Here is a 15,243-nt window from a genome sequence, read left to right on the forward strand (position 1 = left end):
ATTTTGAAACCATGTTTATATACCTTCATTAAATGAGGGCAGAGCAGATTTCATGCAATATTAGTCTTAAACTACTGGTTCATTAAGGATATTAATTTTCTGATAACTACACATTCATGCTTGACACATTAGAGCAATGGAGGATTTTGCAATTATTAATATGTGACAGATTCAAGCGCACAGCGAATCAATTAAACAGCAGAATTCACAATCTGAGTAAAGATAACTGCCTCAGACTACAATTTTCACATGACAAAAAGGGCCATTCAGACTTCTTCAATACCTGACAGGTCAAGAAAGAAGTACGAAACAAAAGCACCTTATAACCATCATCTCTCCTTTTTACTTGTCAGATCAACTTTGCTAGAGTCGTTGCTGAAATGGCATCACCGTACCAGCTGCCACAAGGTGATTTTTCATGTCTTGTCAAAGAAATCTTTTATTCTATTTGCTCTGCATTAACATGTCACATTTATTGATCAAGCCCTTTATGCAGCCACAGCAGGGCACCATGCTCTTGTACTTAAGGGTCTTTGATGTCTCGATGACAACTCAGGCCGAATAATGCACATATTAAAATGCACTTAATGCAGAAATGTGTTTGTGCATGACAGGTACATTAATATCGGCAAAAGACACTGATAAATATGCAATTGCTATCATTAAATATTTCTCCATTTCAGATAACCTCAACATTATGAAGTAACTCTTTCTTTTTATGGTTCACTAAACAATAATTGTATGTCGATGATTTGGAACTATGGAATATGAATTTTTTTTCTTATATTTTGGCCACAGAAGGCATTAGATAAGAACCAAACAGAGGTTTTAACTAGCAGTACAATCCCAGGTTATTGTGAATTTCATGAAAGTGATACATCTCAACAAATGACGATTACAGCACGTGGGACAGAAAGAATGAAGACAGTCACAAATTTCTTACAGACTTGAAGCAAATTATATGAGCCACTTTGACATGGTTTATCCTTTAGTTCAAAATTTTGCAAATATGAGCTACCAAATATACAAACACATAAACGGGATTGTTACTTCTGAACAACAGCAACAACAGAAAACCACTCACTTTGAATAATAATTTAATATCAGATTACAAAACCTTAGTGCTTTTATAAGCTAGTAAAAGTAGCAATTGACAAAGCAATGAATCGTGCACGCAATAAACTAAAATTCTTGCTGAGATCTTAACTGCACAAAGTAAAGTACAACCTACAAAAATACAACAAGCTGGAGGCCATAATATGACTGGAGGATTACACATGTGCTCAAATGCAAGCACCTCTAATTATTTTATAGATATTGCAGTTCACACTTAATAATTGTACATTAGACACACTAAACCTGTAAATTTGATTTTAAATGGGAATATAATTTAAAAGATTCAATTTGCCAAAAGGAAAAAAAAATGCAGATTCAGAGATTTACTGCACAGGTTTAAAGGTGCTGTCGGATATAAGGTGGCAGGATTCTTAAATTAAACACATACACCAAAATGCATTAATTACATTAATAACGATAATGTAACCCTAATTACATTTATGGGGAAAAAAACATAAGTTGACCAAATTTCAAGTATGGTGTAGAAAAGTTCATCACAGTAAACTACAAAAGAGCCAAATTAAAAGCTATCAAAATGTCAAACAACCGCCACTCAACAACAATTTAGCCAATGTTCTGAGCCCTTTGCAGCAAGCTATCAATTTCAAAAGTCACAGGATACATCTCATGATTATTTTTAAACTCATAGGAATCTGTAACAAATCCTGTTAAATCAGACTGCAACACATAATGCCTTTTATTATTACTTGTTTAGTGGAGAAAAGAAAAGCATGTACATTAATAGGTTTTTGAAGAAACATTAACCACAATATATGCTTAATGATAGAATTAAATAAAAAGTACAGATGATCTTAAAAGATTACATGTACCTTAAGTGTTTTTTTTTTTTTAAGAACTGAATCAATCTACTGGATTATAACCTTTTTTTCGTCAGTTTACATTCAAAAAGTCACTGACTACCAAGTATGAATATCTTTAAAAAGATACTAAAAATAAAAGAAAAAAGTTTAAACACTGTTTTTATAAAATGTAGCCTAATAATAATAATACAGTAATATGATAATAATTATTTACATATATATAGTGCTTTCTCACTACTCTCCACACAGGGATGACCAGGGAAGCGAACCCACAATCTCCTTAGCCATCATACACTATTTACATATTAAAGCAAGTGAAATATTTCCTTCTTGTTTAATCTGACCTCTGTAAAAATCAAACAGCACTACTTATGCGTTCTAATTCAGTGTTTCCCAACCTCGGTCCTGGGGGCACACTGTGGCTGCAGGTTTTTGTTCCAGCCAGATTCCCAATCAGTGAGAACACCGGATAGCACTGATCTCATTTAATTAGCTGGTATTATTTTTTTTTATTCTAAATTCAGAAAAGCACAGCAGCATGATTTTTACATTTATAAGACATTTAGAAATATTTCTGCTTTTGCTATAGATTTAAATGCTTAACTCTCTTTTGATTTCATTATATTTTGCCCTTTCTCTGTACAGTTTTTCCCCTTCATTGTATCTTATTAATGACAATTAAAAATGAGCAGAGCAGACACCCAGGCAAACAACACGGAATAATCAAAGGCTGCAACTACTTTAGCATCAGACCCACTAATTCGTAAATAATGGATTAATTAAACAATTAGAACACCTAGAAAAGTAGAAAGAAAATCAAGATGAAAATACTGTTAAAAAGAAAAAATACATTATTCCCATATTAACTGCTTGGTACACACACATATATATATATATATATATATATATATATATATATATATAGTACAGGCCAAAAGTTTGGACACACCTCCTCATTCAATGTGTTTTCTTTATTTTCATGACCATTTACAGCACTCCATCACTCTCCTTCTTGGTCAAATAGCCCTTACACAGCCTGGAGGTGTGTTTGGTTTCATTGTCCTGTTGAAAAATAAATGATCGTCCAACTAACCTGACTTCTGCACAACACAACTGCTGGTCCCAACCCCATTGATAAAGCAAGAAATTCCACTAAATAACCCTGATAAGGCACACCTGTGAAGTGAAAACCATTTCAGGTGACTAACTGTTGAAGTTCATCGGGAGAATGTCAAGAGTGTGCAAAGCAGTAATCAGAGCAAACGGTGGCTATTTTGAAGAAACTAGAAGATAAAACACGTTTTCAGTTATTTCACCTTTTTTTTGTTAAGTACATAACTCCACATGTGTTCATTCATAGTTTTGATGCCTTCAGTGAGAATCTACCAATGTAAATGGTCATGAAAATAAAGAAAACACATTGAATGAGGAGGTGTGTCCAAACTTTTGGCCTGTACTGTATATATATAATTTTTTTTACCAAACTTAGTTTTCTAATTTCTATATTGTTCCCAAAACACAGAACATGAGAAATAACACCTCACTTAATTAGCCCAGGAGTCCAATTAAAAACAGAAGCTGGTTGGAACAAAAACCTGCAGCCACAGTGTGCCCCCAGGGCTGAGATTGGGAAACACTGTTCTAATAAACCATATAAAACACGACACTTCATGTTTACATAAAGAATTCTAATTTTATTATTCTTCAGATCAAATTTGGGAGATTATATATAAAAGTCCACACTTTTATACATTGGCCAAACACTAGTTTATTCGAAATACAACAACAACAAAAAACACATTCCTCTTAGTCTATTTTAAAATCTAAAAAAATGTTTCCAAAAACAGTAGCCAATACTTTAACAGATTGTGAAATGTCATATTGAAATATGGAAGTATCAGTATGTTACAGTAAAAGAGAAGTGGAGTAGAGTGAAAGAGCCGGAAATGTATGTAACAACGGCTATTAAAAAACACTGACTGCTCCAAAAACCAAAAGCTGCAGCATTACTAAATTCACAAAGCATGAAGTGCGCAAGACTTTAAAAGCTGAATCTCCTGATAAAGACTTACCATATTATTCATTTAAAACTATTTCTATCACTATTATTGATATTTCAAATTTATAGAGAAGAACAAATAATAGCAATACATTTTTAGTGCCTGATATTAGTATCACTAGACTTTTAAAATAATTACATCACTTTCCCAAAAAGACATTTAAAACAGTATGGAGGAGTGTGAAGTAGGCCAAGTGCAAAAGCATGTTAATCTGGTAACATAAATCCCTCCCCATCTCTTAAAGAATGTTAAAGCAACTGATGGAGTATTCACTGAAACAGGACAGTAAGTATAACTTAATATGATTGCTCTCTTGGTTTGTTTGTTTGTTTGCCATCCTTTCAGCATCTCAGAATTATATAGTAACTGACAACATGGTGAAAAACTACTGGGTGCATTTTATTAACTATTATTATCTTCTTGTTTTGTCTAATTGTTTAGGCTAAACACATTTGACTTTGTTCCTGAAGAATTACAGTTATGACAGGATTTCAGCCCAAGCTATTTTCTTAAGTTAAGACCAGCTCCTGTCATTACACCTGAACCACTTGTTTAGTGGGACATCTTATTTCTGCTTTCCATCTCCCACAAATTCCACTTCTCTTGGTATAGCTCTGTTAACTCATATGGAGTCCTGTACTGTAATTGCCACACCTTTTAGCACCCAAGAGTTGACTTGGATGCTAAAATCTGGGGTTCTTTACTTTTTTTTAACATTTAAGCAATTAACAATGAGGTGAAAGCAACAATGCCCAATAATTAGTTTTGTACTATTTCAGCAGCTATTTGTACAAAACTTTTGTAATGAGCACTAACCAAGTCTTCAGGAGGCAGTATTTAGATGGCAATAACAGAAAATAAACAATAAAATATTAAGGAATACTTTTATTTTATTCATTCTTCTCAGTAAAGCAAAATACAGTATACACTGGTGGAAATTTCTGACCAATCAGAACAAAATTAGGGGTAAGTCATCTAATTGAATAGCATGTTCAATTCAGAGCAAGAGTTGATTTATAATAAATAAATTAATTGGAAAGAAAACCAGCAGTTACTGTGGCTCTTCTGGAAAAAGGGATGCCAAACTCTGGCTTCATCAGTCGTGCAACGGTGGCAAACAAATTCGGCAAATAGCTTGGCTTCAAGCAGAGAAAGCTAAATACACTAAATACTGAAATTAAAAGGTCCCCTTTATTAGTTCTTAATGATATCTTAACAAAATATTCATAAACATTCATTGTTTTAGTTAAGAATTTCAAACTAGCCTAAAATTAAGAGTTAATTTTCAAACAGCATAACAGTAAAGTATTGTATCTGAACTCTAGTTTTCCAAACAACAGTGTGTTATCTGCTTGTCAGTTTCCAAAGAAGTTACAAATCATTTTATCGGAGAATGAACTTATCTTTTGTTACTCTGTATGGCAATTTCTGTTTTAAATAAAATGACTCTACATTTCAAATTAACATTTACAAATTCTAAAACATGGAAAGAAGTAAGGCGCTTTTGTTCACAGTGAGAAACACTGCTGGGATTTGTAATCAAATACACAGTGCTCTGTTTATGTAACCCTGTTGGCCAAATCTTAAACACTCACTTATAACATAAATATAATTAAATTAAACAAAGCACACAGAAAATCATTTTGACTCGTCTTCTTTACAAAGTTTACAGCTTAGTAAGAAATAAACACAGCATCCCATAAAAGGATATGTAGTTTAATCTTCTTTTATTCTGTTTATGTAATAACTTAGGCTAAATCATAACACAATATATGATACCTTTTATGCTATTTTTTAATGAATAATCTGTGAAGAGTTTCACGGGAATGAAGTGAAAAAGCATTCTGATGATATGCAAAATTCTGTTTCATGGCAGGCAGCTTCGACATTTTTAAAATTCTAAAAAAAATTACCTTCATACATCTTGATAAGATTTGTAACAGTGAAAAGTGTAAATACTGTACATGGGCAGCACAAGTGTAACAATAAAGAAAACACTACTGCATCCAAACATAGAATTGTCTGTAATTGTTATAGTTGTTGCTTGTTGTTGATTTAACACCTCCTACCTTAGCTGGTTATAGCTGAGATCTAATCGCTTTGCAATTTTCCCATATCGTTCTCCTAGAAACTCTGGAATTTCCTCACAGTTTGCTTCAAGAAAGGAAACCTAAAAATGTCAAATTAAAATCAATTTAATTCATATGAAATTTAAGCTCATTAACTTGATGTGTTTGTGTAAATCACTTTTATAATTCTCAGAGATTACTGATTATCCTTCATAATCACAAACAACAATCCAGCATCATTATTCTAGATGGGTGGTTTTGCACTTTGCCTTTATAGAGTAAAAGATATGGTGGGGGGAATTAACATGATATCAACCACATCAAAGTACATTAAATGGAAATGTAAAATCAATCCTGGAACAAAATTAACAATGTATACAAGAAGTAATCAGTGAGGAGACATATAAAGGAAGACACATACCAAGCAAGAACATGTAAGAAGTTGGTGAAAATATGGTATTTATTTGAGGCAGTACATTACTGACTTTTTATTATGTCGTGATCTACACAAGCGGTTCCACCATATCTATTACTTTAACAGCTACATGCACATTTAAATGTCAATATATGCTTTTGACAGATACAGACCACCATTTTCACAAGTATAAAAGTGCACTGTCTTTTGAGCGCTCTATGTCTGTCAATTGAGAAGCTTGCAACATAAACTGAAAGGGAAAGCTTGTGACTAAATACTAATTTAACAGATAAACCCAATTCTGCAAGGATAACCAATCAGGTAGAAATGTCATGATATGCTTTGTCATATTTTTTACACTAATATACTTTATCTGTATAGTATGTTGAAAGGACACTCCTGGTTTATGTATACCTAGTCCTATAGAAACGGACTTACTGATAGAAACACATTAACAAGCGCTACAAAAATATGACGTAATGAGCAACATGGGCAATCAGGAATTTGTGAAAAACAAAAACATTCAAATCAAACCATTTTAAAACTAGGTTGAACAAGCTAAGCATCAAGACAAACGTATGCTGGGCTTCTTGTCTTCAATATTATATATCAGGTCAATTCTCACATTTGGCTTTCTCATGCACGTTGTCAAAATACTTATGAGTTATCAATAATTGGGATAATTTTATAACTATTATCACGCACTAATTTAAGTCCGTTACACTGCGATTGTCCAGTTGGATCTACTTTTAGTTGCTGCCATTGGTTCTACAGCTCCATTCATAAAAATGTTTCTCTGCCTGCATTGCCTAGGGATACTTCTCTCACTATTTTTTGCTGTTTTATCATAGATCTCGATATATTGCTCTTTTCAGACTGTCACTGTGCGACCTTACTGCAAATCAGCCGCCCAGTCACATGACAACCATCGGTGCACTGATAAAAAGGCTAGTCCGAGCGATCACTGCAGCAGCAAATTGCCCAAAGCTGTCAAAACGTATGTCATCTGCAAACTTCACTCGTGGCACTGCCACTATAGTGCACAGATAAGGAGCTTTAGAAAGCAAGTGTTTACGATTGTCGACACTTACTTGTGTTCCATTCACCACGACATTGGACTCGCTGCCTGCCATCACTGCGTGGTAAATATCAATGCAGAATGACTGTCAAGCGGTTCTCTTTTAAGATTAACACACAAGTACAAAAATGTGCTTGCTTTCTCTCAGGAGAGAGTAACACTAACTGTGCATTATTGAAGGCAGACTAGCGCGTGTTTCAAACTGCACTGCTTCCGTACTCAGTAGTGGTCAGCTGATCGCTAACGGAAGCAGGCGCTTGTCCCACCCCTTAAACACGTGTGCGCGCATGTGGAACCACAAGATCTGCGCTTCTGATCTAATAGGGAAGAGCGCGCTTTGCTTTGTGAGTGTGGATTAGGACATATCTGAGACAACAAAGGTGATGTGCAGATTGTAGAGATCGGAAATCTAATGCAGCTGTTCAGTTTCTTAATAGCTGTCATGGGATGTTATCATTTATGGGTTATTGTAAGTTATTTCTAACTGAACACTCCCAACATTAATGACTACATTAATCGGTGATCGATCGTTAAGTGAACGTAATTTGTTCTCAGCCTGTAACCTCACACTTTATAAGACGGCCACGGAAGCGAAACCACAGTCATTCAAACAAAAATCAGGTTGCAAAAGTAAACAGGATTCAACCCCAGATCCTTCCAATAACTTCCACAGAACAATTCATCGGCTTCAAAATGTGATTTCAGAATTCTAATTCTAACGTGTTAATCTCAGATAGATGAGCTGCACATCCACTGCAAAGCTTGCCCTCCGCTCAAAAGTTATGTCAAAATCACGGCGTCTGCCGCAAACTCGGGAAAACAATTGTGGCGTTTGATTTTTAGCACACTAACTCCGTTCATTTATTTAGACTACTTCATTTACATAATTAATTTTCCCATGTTTGGATTTATTCAGGACAGTGTAATCAGAAATGCGATTTGAAACAGTGGCTAACGTTTCCTGGTAGTCGGGCAGCAGGGCAGCTTCGACGCTCTTGAACCCTGTTTTAGTTCCTGTGGTGAGGTCTGTAAGGGATCTTGTTATATTGAAGTGGATGAATAAATGCAAATAGTAAGAAAACAAAAATGTGTTTGTTTATATTGCAAAAACAAAAAAAATAGTATTTCTGGTATTACATTTATTGTCATAACATTCATGTACAGTATTGCAGCATCACGGTGCAACAAAAACGCAAGACAAGTAAAGAAATATACTATACTATACTATACTATACTATACTATACTATACTATACTATACTATACTAGATAAATAATAGGTAATGAATAGATAGTAATAAATAAATAACGAAAATTTAAAAAGTCCGAATTACATTAGAAGGCCTGAATTAGCTTAAGTCACCTTAATTCAGGATGTTCACCACCAATGTAATGGTTTATATCGTGAGGTTACAGTACATAATAAATAAGAATACCTCTATCAATTATTTGAAATATTATAATGCGTGTTTCAAATTTAATGTTTAAAGTCTAAATATTTTCGATTGTAATAAATTGTTTCATTTTTTCATCCTTTGATAGATTGGCCATAGAGAGCTAATTCTATAGCAAAGAATGACAAATAAACATCATATTGATAATCACTGATCTTTAAATAGTCTAAAATGATATCCCACGTGCTTATGTTTGAAATTTGTCATTTTTAATCTTACGGCAGTGCATGGCTCCAAGATTTCTAGGTCCACCAGTAAAGAACCAACAACATTTATTTATATAGCAGATTTCTATACATTTCTAACTGCATTACAAGATGTCAAATTACAAGAAAAGAAAAAAACAAATAGATTTGGTAATGATAATAATGAGTAAGTAACCAAAAATAAATAAATATATAGATAGTTAAATCCATGCATGCTTATAAAACATAGGTGTATAATTAGTAGAAAAGTAGCATCTTTGTGTACAATATCATATTGTAAGTCTCTACAGATGAATATGATGATAGGGTCAGAATATCACATTCATGGTCAGTAGCCTTGAAATAGCATAAAACAACACTCCATATGCCTATATTACCGAGCCCTATATTTTCAATCCTTTGCGAAAATAGTAACTTTGACCAGTTGTATCCCATCAGGGGGTGAACCCTTAGGGTTGGTTGATGTTGCATGTACAACTTCAAGTTATTCTGATCATTGATGTTGAAGACACTTTTTCGGTTTAGTCTTTATCATAAGGGTGTAATTTTCTAAACAAAATATGGTCCAAAAATGGCCTAAAATTTACATTGTTAGGCCTACAAGGCTATAAATAGTGGAGAACCCCAAAAAGCTTGAGATTTTGCATAACTAGACATCAAGACAAATTGAATGGTGTATACAGTATACATATGTGGGGTTTTCAGACAGATTTGAGTCCAGACAGCCAAGCTATTGCTGAACCTATTTCAGAATAAGTATCAGTTGTCTAATAGTGGGGCAAATGCATTCTTTGGTACTATACAGTACTGCTCTAATATGTATCTTTTAATGTTTAAGGTGGGGTTTTAATTCACACACCATAAAATAAAACAAAAAACAGGAAAATACCTCTTTAGACTAGCATTTATATTGGATAGAGAGAGTATGTGTCAAGCACAGTCCTAGGGGCCATGTCACAACCGATTAGCAAAATATTGCAGAACAATCCATCCATCTATTATCCAGCCCGCTATATCCCAACTACAGGGTTGCAGGGGTCTGCTGGAGCCAATCCCAGACAACACAGGGCGCAAGGCAGTAAACAAATCTCAGGCAGGCCACCAGCCCACCGCAGATTGCAGAACAATTACTACATTAAGTAACTATTCCTGTTCACAAATCATGCACTGCGCATTGGGCCTGTGATCGAAGGGTGGATATGGGGGGAGACCCACAGACCTCCACAGCTTAGCAATTCAGGAGCTCTGCTAGACAGTCAATTGGATTGCACATTTTTGTCACTTGGTTTATTTGACTTGAGTCAGATAATCCTCCCACACCCCTAATCTTTACCATAGTGTAATGAGTTGTATTGCATAACATCACTTAAGTATAAGTGACAACTTCCTCAACGGAGCGGAGCCCTAGAGGTCCGCAGCTAGACTCTATTGGGTTTAGTGCTGTTTCATAAATTGTCATATTAATATGATTGTGATATTTTTCCATTAATGAGCAGAGAGATGCCTTCAAGTAAACACCAGTCAGGAGCACAGAAAAGAAAAAAGAAAAGCATGGAAAAGCAGCTCATTTTGACCTTGTAGGTATGTTCAGAAATCTAAATTTGTCTGACTTCCAGCAAGCTATCAAGGGGAGGCTTTTCTAAAGATAGTGGTTTACCGGTGTAACAATTGAACAATAGCATTATTTGTAATAGTTTTGATATAGAGTGTTTAACAAATATTACCTGATGTTACAATACCTAGTTGCCAAATGGTTCTGGATTATTTATTACCACCATACATACCTCAGGAAATATACGCATTATTAACATTAGTGGACATATAAAGTGCACTGAGTGTTGTTGCATTGAGAACACATTTGAAAATGTCACCAGCACACAAGTGCTCTTACTTACTAGATAGTTACTGGCTAAATTATAGAACAGCACCATGCAACTAACTTTGTCATACAAAAAGAGCAATTAGCTCAGGTTAACTTCAGTTGTTAGTTAATTTTGCTGGGAGCTAACATTACTGATTTTGTTAATTCATTACTTCTTGGAAAGATAAGACATAAATACCTAAAAAATCAGCTTCATTTTAACCCTGTATTTAGTGCATAAAATAAATGTATTAAGCATGAAAAACACTACTAGTAGTAGTATTTATTATTATTACTAGTAGTAGTAGAAGTATTAAAATTGTTGTTGTTGTTATTGTTGTTGTATCACATTTTACAAGTGATACTGTTGGCTTAATCAAGTAACAAAAATTAATAACACATCAATTCCCTGGACCACTATTATTATTACTCATTAGGGCTTTGTTTGTAAAAATTAAATACCTTTAAAGTCCAAATCTATGGGTTGCCCTTCAGATTTCAGCAACTCTCCCAGTTAGAGTTCTCACTAACACACATGTAACTGTAATGCAGATGGAAAGACAACTTACGTGAAATTGAGTCTCTCCACCTTTTGAAGTAGCAGTGATCCATTGATCAATATAAACCAACTTTCTCCAGGTCAGAATTACAAATTACACCATGTACAGGAGAAAAGGGAAAGGTATGCTAAGAGTAAAGCTAATCTTACAGGGCTGGAACATTAAAAGGTAAGACACTGAATAGTGTCAGGCTATGCAACAGAGGAGGAATTTGGTATAATATACTGAATTTGGAGGTAGCAAAGAGAAGTTATACCTAAATGAAATGCAGTAAATGCATAACTTGGGTGGACCGTGTTTTCAGAAAGGCAGATGGGTAGCATGTGTCTACATTGAATCTAAAAATGAATGGATTGTCTTTCTAGACATCATTTCTTTTGTGTCAGTGACAACCACAAATTGTCTGCACTCTCTATGTAGATGCCTCACAAATTTGTGCAAATAAAGACATTATTTGTGCTAGTAACATTTGCATTTTTGAGAGCAAAGAGATGCAGTAAGATTCACGAAGAGTCATAAGTGGGTAGACTGTAATCAAATGACAATCATGTTGTCTCAGGATAGCTCATTTTGGCTGAGATCATCTGAAGGTACCAAAGAAGTCCTTTCCTTGCTTGTAGATTGCTGTGACATTATGGTGCAGAGGGCAACACAGAAGATTGACTCAGAGTAGAAGAATACAAACCTCTTCTGTGTATTACAGTGGTTACCCAATGAAGGCCAGCTGAAGCAGAGATTAAATCTTCAGAGTAAAAACAAGTGTCATATTAGAGAGTCGTTATGGAGTTGTTGAAATGACTAAATAGATGGCTAACTGCTGCTTGAAACACCCGGTAAAACATATCTCTACTGTGTTTATGCAAAACAAAACTGATTCTATTAAAAGGTTAATTGTTTATTGATCTTTTATGTATTTTATGATACTTGGATCTATGTTATAGGCATGGTGGAAATCAAGGACTGAAATTGCACACAGTTCCATATGCGTACACCATGGAGTCTATTTTGGAGAAAGATCTGGTCAGGACCAGTAATTAAGGCCATAGAAAGCAGGATACAATAGGGATCGAGACATATGATGCCTAAGTAAATGTCCCGTTGTAATACATACAGGTCAGAAGTATAACATGGGGGACTGTTATATGGAGCAGTTGGTAGATGCCTAACCCTTTAAGGTAGAACTTTGGCCCAGAATTGCAAGAATATCTGGGGCTAATTGGGCAAGTGCCAGGAGGACTATTCCAGGAGTTCCTGAAGTTTTTTCCTAGTATGTCTTCCCAGAAGGTGTTCCCAGCCAGTTCTTAAAAGCTGTATCAAGTCTCTCTGGAGGTGTGGTTAAAGTCAGGAATGGAGTCGAAGGAGCAGGGCTGGGTGCAAGAAAAGAGGGGAGGCCAGAATGTTGACCATAAAAGGTATAGGAGGTGAGATAGGAGTGCTTGTTATGATTATTTTGTAGGAATTAGACCAGTCACCTCACAGCCACCATTGAAAGCAGAGTGGCAATTAGATTTCTTATGTTTTATTCTTTTTGTACTGATGTAATTCCTTGTATAATAACACCTTGGGAATTTTATTTTATATACTAAAACACAATTTTGTGTACTTTGGCTTCCCAGATATTTATTTTGTGCTTGTGGAATAATTCAAAGGAGTTTTCACAGTCTTTTTGTCACTGGGTAAGAGAGTGTCAGAATCAAAATACACTGTTGTACCTGAAACTACAGTGTGCACACACCTGCTCTGTGACTGAAAGAAGAACACATGGGTGTTTTCATTAATTTTTCATAGGAATTCTATTTTTTTTTTTACATGGGGAATATTTTGTTCTAAAAAATGTCCCAGATTAGTGTTAAATGATTTTGCATTTTACTGTGATGCCTTTTATAAGACGCAGGAATTTTTCATTGCTTGCATCACTCGTTGCCATGAACATCCCACCCATCCATTTTCCAACTTGCTGAATCCGAACACAGGGTCACAGGGGTCTGCTGGAGCCAATCCCGGCCAGGGTGCCAACCCACCGCAGTGCCGTGAACATCGCACCCCAAATTCCTCAGGAATGCACTACAGGTGACACCATCAACACAACCATACATATAGATCTGTGCATGCATTCTCAGCTTATACAAGATTAGGATACTGTGAGTCATTATGAGCAAACATTTATTTTGTTTCAGCCCAAGTTTTTTGATTTCTGCTTTTGTCTTTGAATCTTGATTTTGATTAGCATTTTGGGCTCTGACAGTTGACAGTGTGTCTCCTAACCATGTCCTTCTAATAGTCCTTCCTCATTAAAAAACCTTTGGGTCAAGATTTAACCCAATTACACAATTATGTCCTTTTACACTATGGCCTAATGAACATCAACTATGAGCAAACTACATTTTTTTTATATGCAAACCCCTGCATAACCTGCTAATTATTTTTTTTTTAAATCCTTGGACTGACTTACTTACTTACTTGAAAGCCGGCAGCAAAGCAAATGGTAGCAGTAAAAGTCATAAATTGTACTCAGTTAAACTGCTTCATATGTTTGTTACTTTGCTCTGAAAATTTTCATTACTTGCTGAAGAGTAAAACTATAGTATTAATACACCATCGGAGAAGTGCCAAATTCTATCATGAGTTTTAATTCTGTATCAAAAGTTTCAATGTTAATGCAAGTTCTGGAGTTAGCCAAATTAAGGCTCTAGGCCAGCTGAATTTTGTAGCCTCTATCACCTGCACAGAAGATATATTCCATTGTATGCTCACTCAATTGGAGCTTCTTAAGCATGTTTTTACTTACTTTTTTCTATTACGGTATTTCTATGTCAATTAATACCATGTGTCTTGTCAAGGAAATACATGCCTCCCTCTCTTTCAATTATGTGGTACGTGAATTTAAATGACAGTCACCTGAGTTTTGCCCATCTGCCAAGAAGAAAGGAAAAATAAAACTTCAGGTTACAGTCTATAGAGACTAAAATGTTTTGTGAACACTCAGTTTTTCAAAAAATTCAAGATCAAACTTTGCCGACCCAGCTCAATTCTGAAGCTTTCTAAAGTTAAAGAGTGTTGTGCAAAGGAAAGCCAATGAACTCCATCTAAATATCACACAGATGAACTAAAAGTGTTCAAACTCAAAAATAGGTTTGCTCAAGTTAGAAAGAATGATTTGTGTCTATCTATGTAGGGCTTAAAATGCTCTTATTCACTTTAGGGAGAAACAATGTTGCCTTTTCTTAAAAACAAAATTAAATTTGATTTAGAACACAGTGTTAAAGGTTTTTCAAACTGACAGAAGATAGTACAGCAAAGTGAAATGTATTTACTGAAATATTTCAAAGCAATTGTGCACAGATGAGAGATCATTGTCATTAGCGAGACACTGCTCAGGGCCTATTGCCTCCTCATTTCCCACCCTCACACAGAGAAGTTGGCTGCGAACTTGAGCCTTCAGAGTCAGAAAACCTTGTTTTACCAAGCTAAGCTGTAAGGAAACTCCCTTTACTCAAGTAAGCAAGCTTGCTTCTCACCTCAAAATGCAATTACCGATAGTCTGTATTCAATGAAAAGACAAGGTTGTCAAACCATTACAAAACACAGACAAATATTTTACAGT

General features: G+C 35.0%; 1 protein-coding gene across 3 annotated transcripts in view; it reads right to left on the reverse strand.

Moving 5' to 3' along the window:
- The window catches only part of lrmda (leucine rich melanocyte differentiation associated), a 1,142,584-nt gene extending 1,134,781 nt beyond the window's left edge, over positions 1 to 7,803 (reverse strand). For 2 of the 3 annotated variants that reach the window (XM_039773257.1, XM_039773266.1), the window contains exons 1-2: positions 7,573 to 7,803; positions 6,067 to 6,167 (exon numbers count right to left, since the gene is read on the reverse strand). In XM_039773257.1, coding sequence (XP_039629191.1) covers positions 6,067 to 6,167; positions 7,573 to 7,614 — 143 coding nt within the window. In that variant the 5' untranslated portion in view covers positions 7,615 to 7,803. Of the gene's footprint in view, positions 1 to 6,066; positions 6,168 to 7,572 lie in introns of those variants that run through there. The other variant, XM_039773261.1, reaches the window with a different exon arrangement.
- Between the last annotated feature and the right edge of the window lie 7,440 nt (positions 7,804 to 15,243).

This window comes from Polypterus senegalus, chromosome 1, assembly GCF_016835505.1.
Source record: "Polypterus senegalus isolate Bchr_013 chromosome 1, ASM1683550v1, whole genome shotgun sequence".
Lineage (NCBI taxonomy): Eukaryota > Metazoa > Chordata > Cladistia > Polypteriformes > Polypteridae > Polypterus > Polypterus senegalus.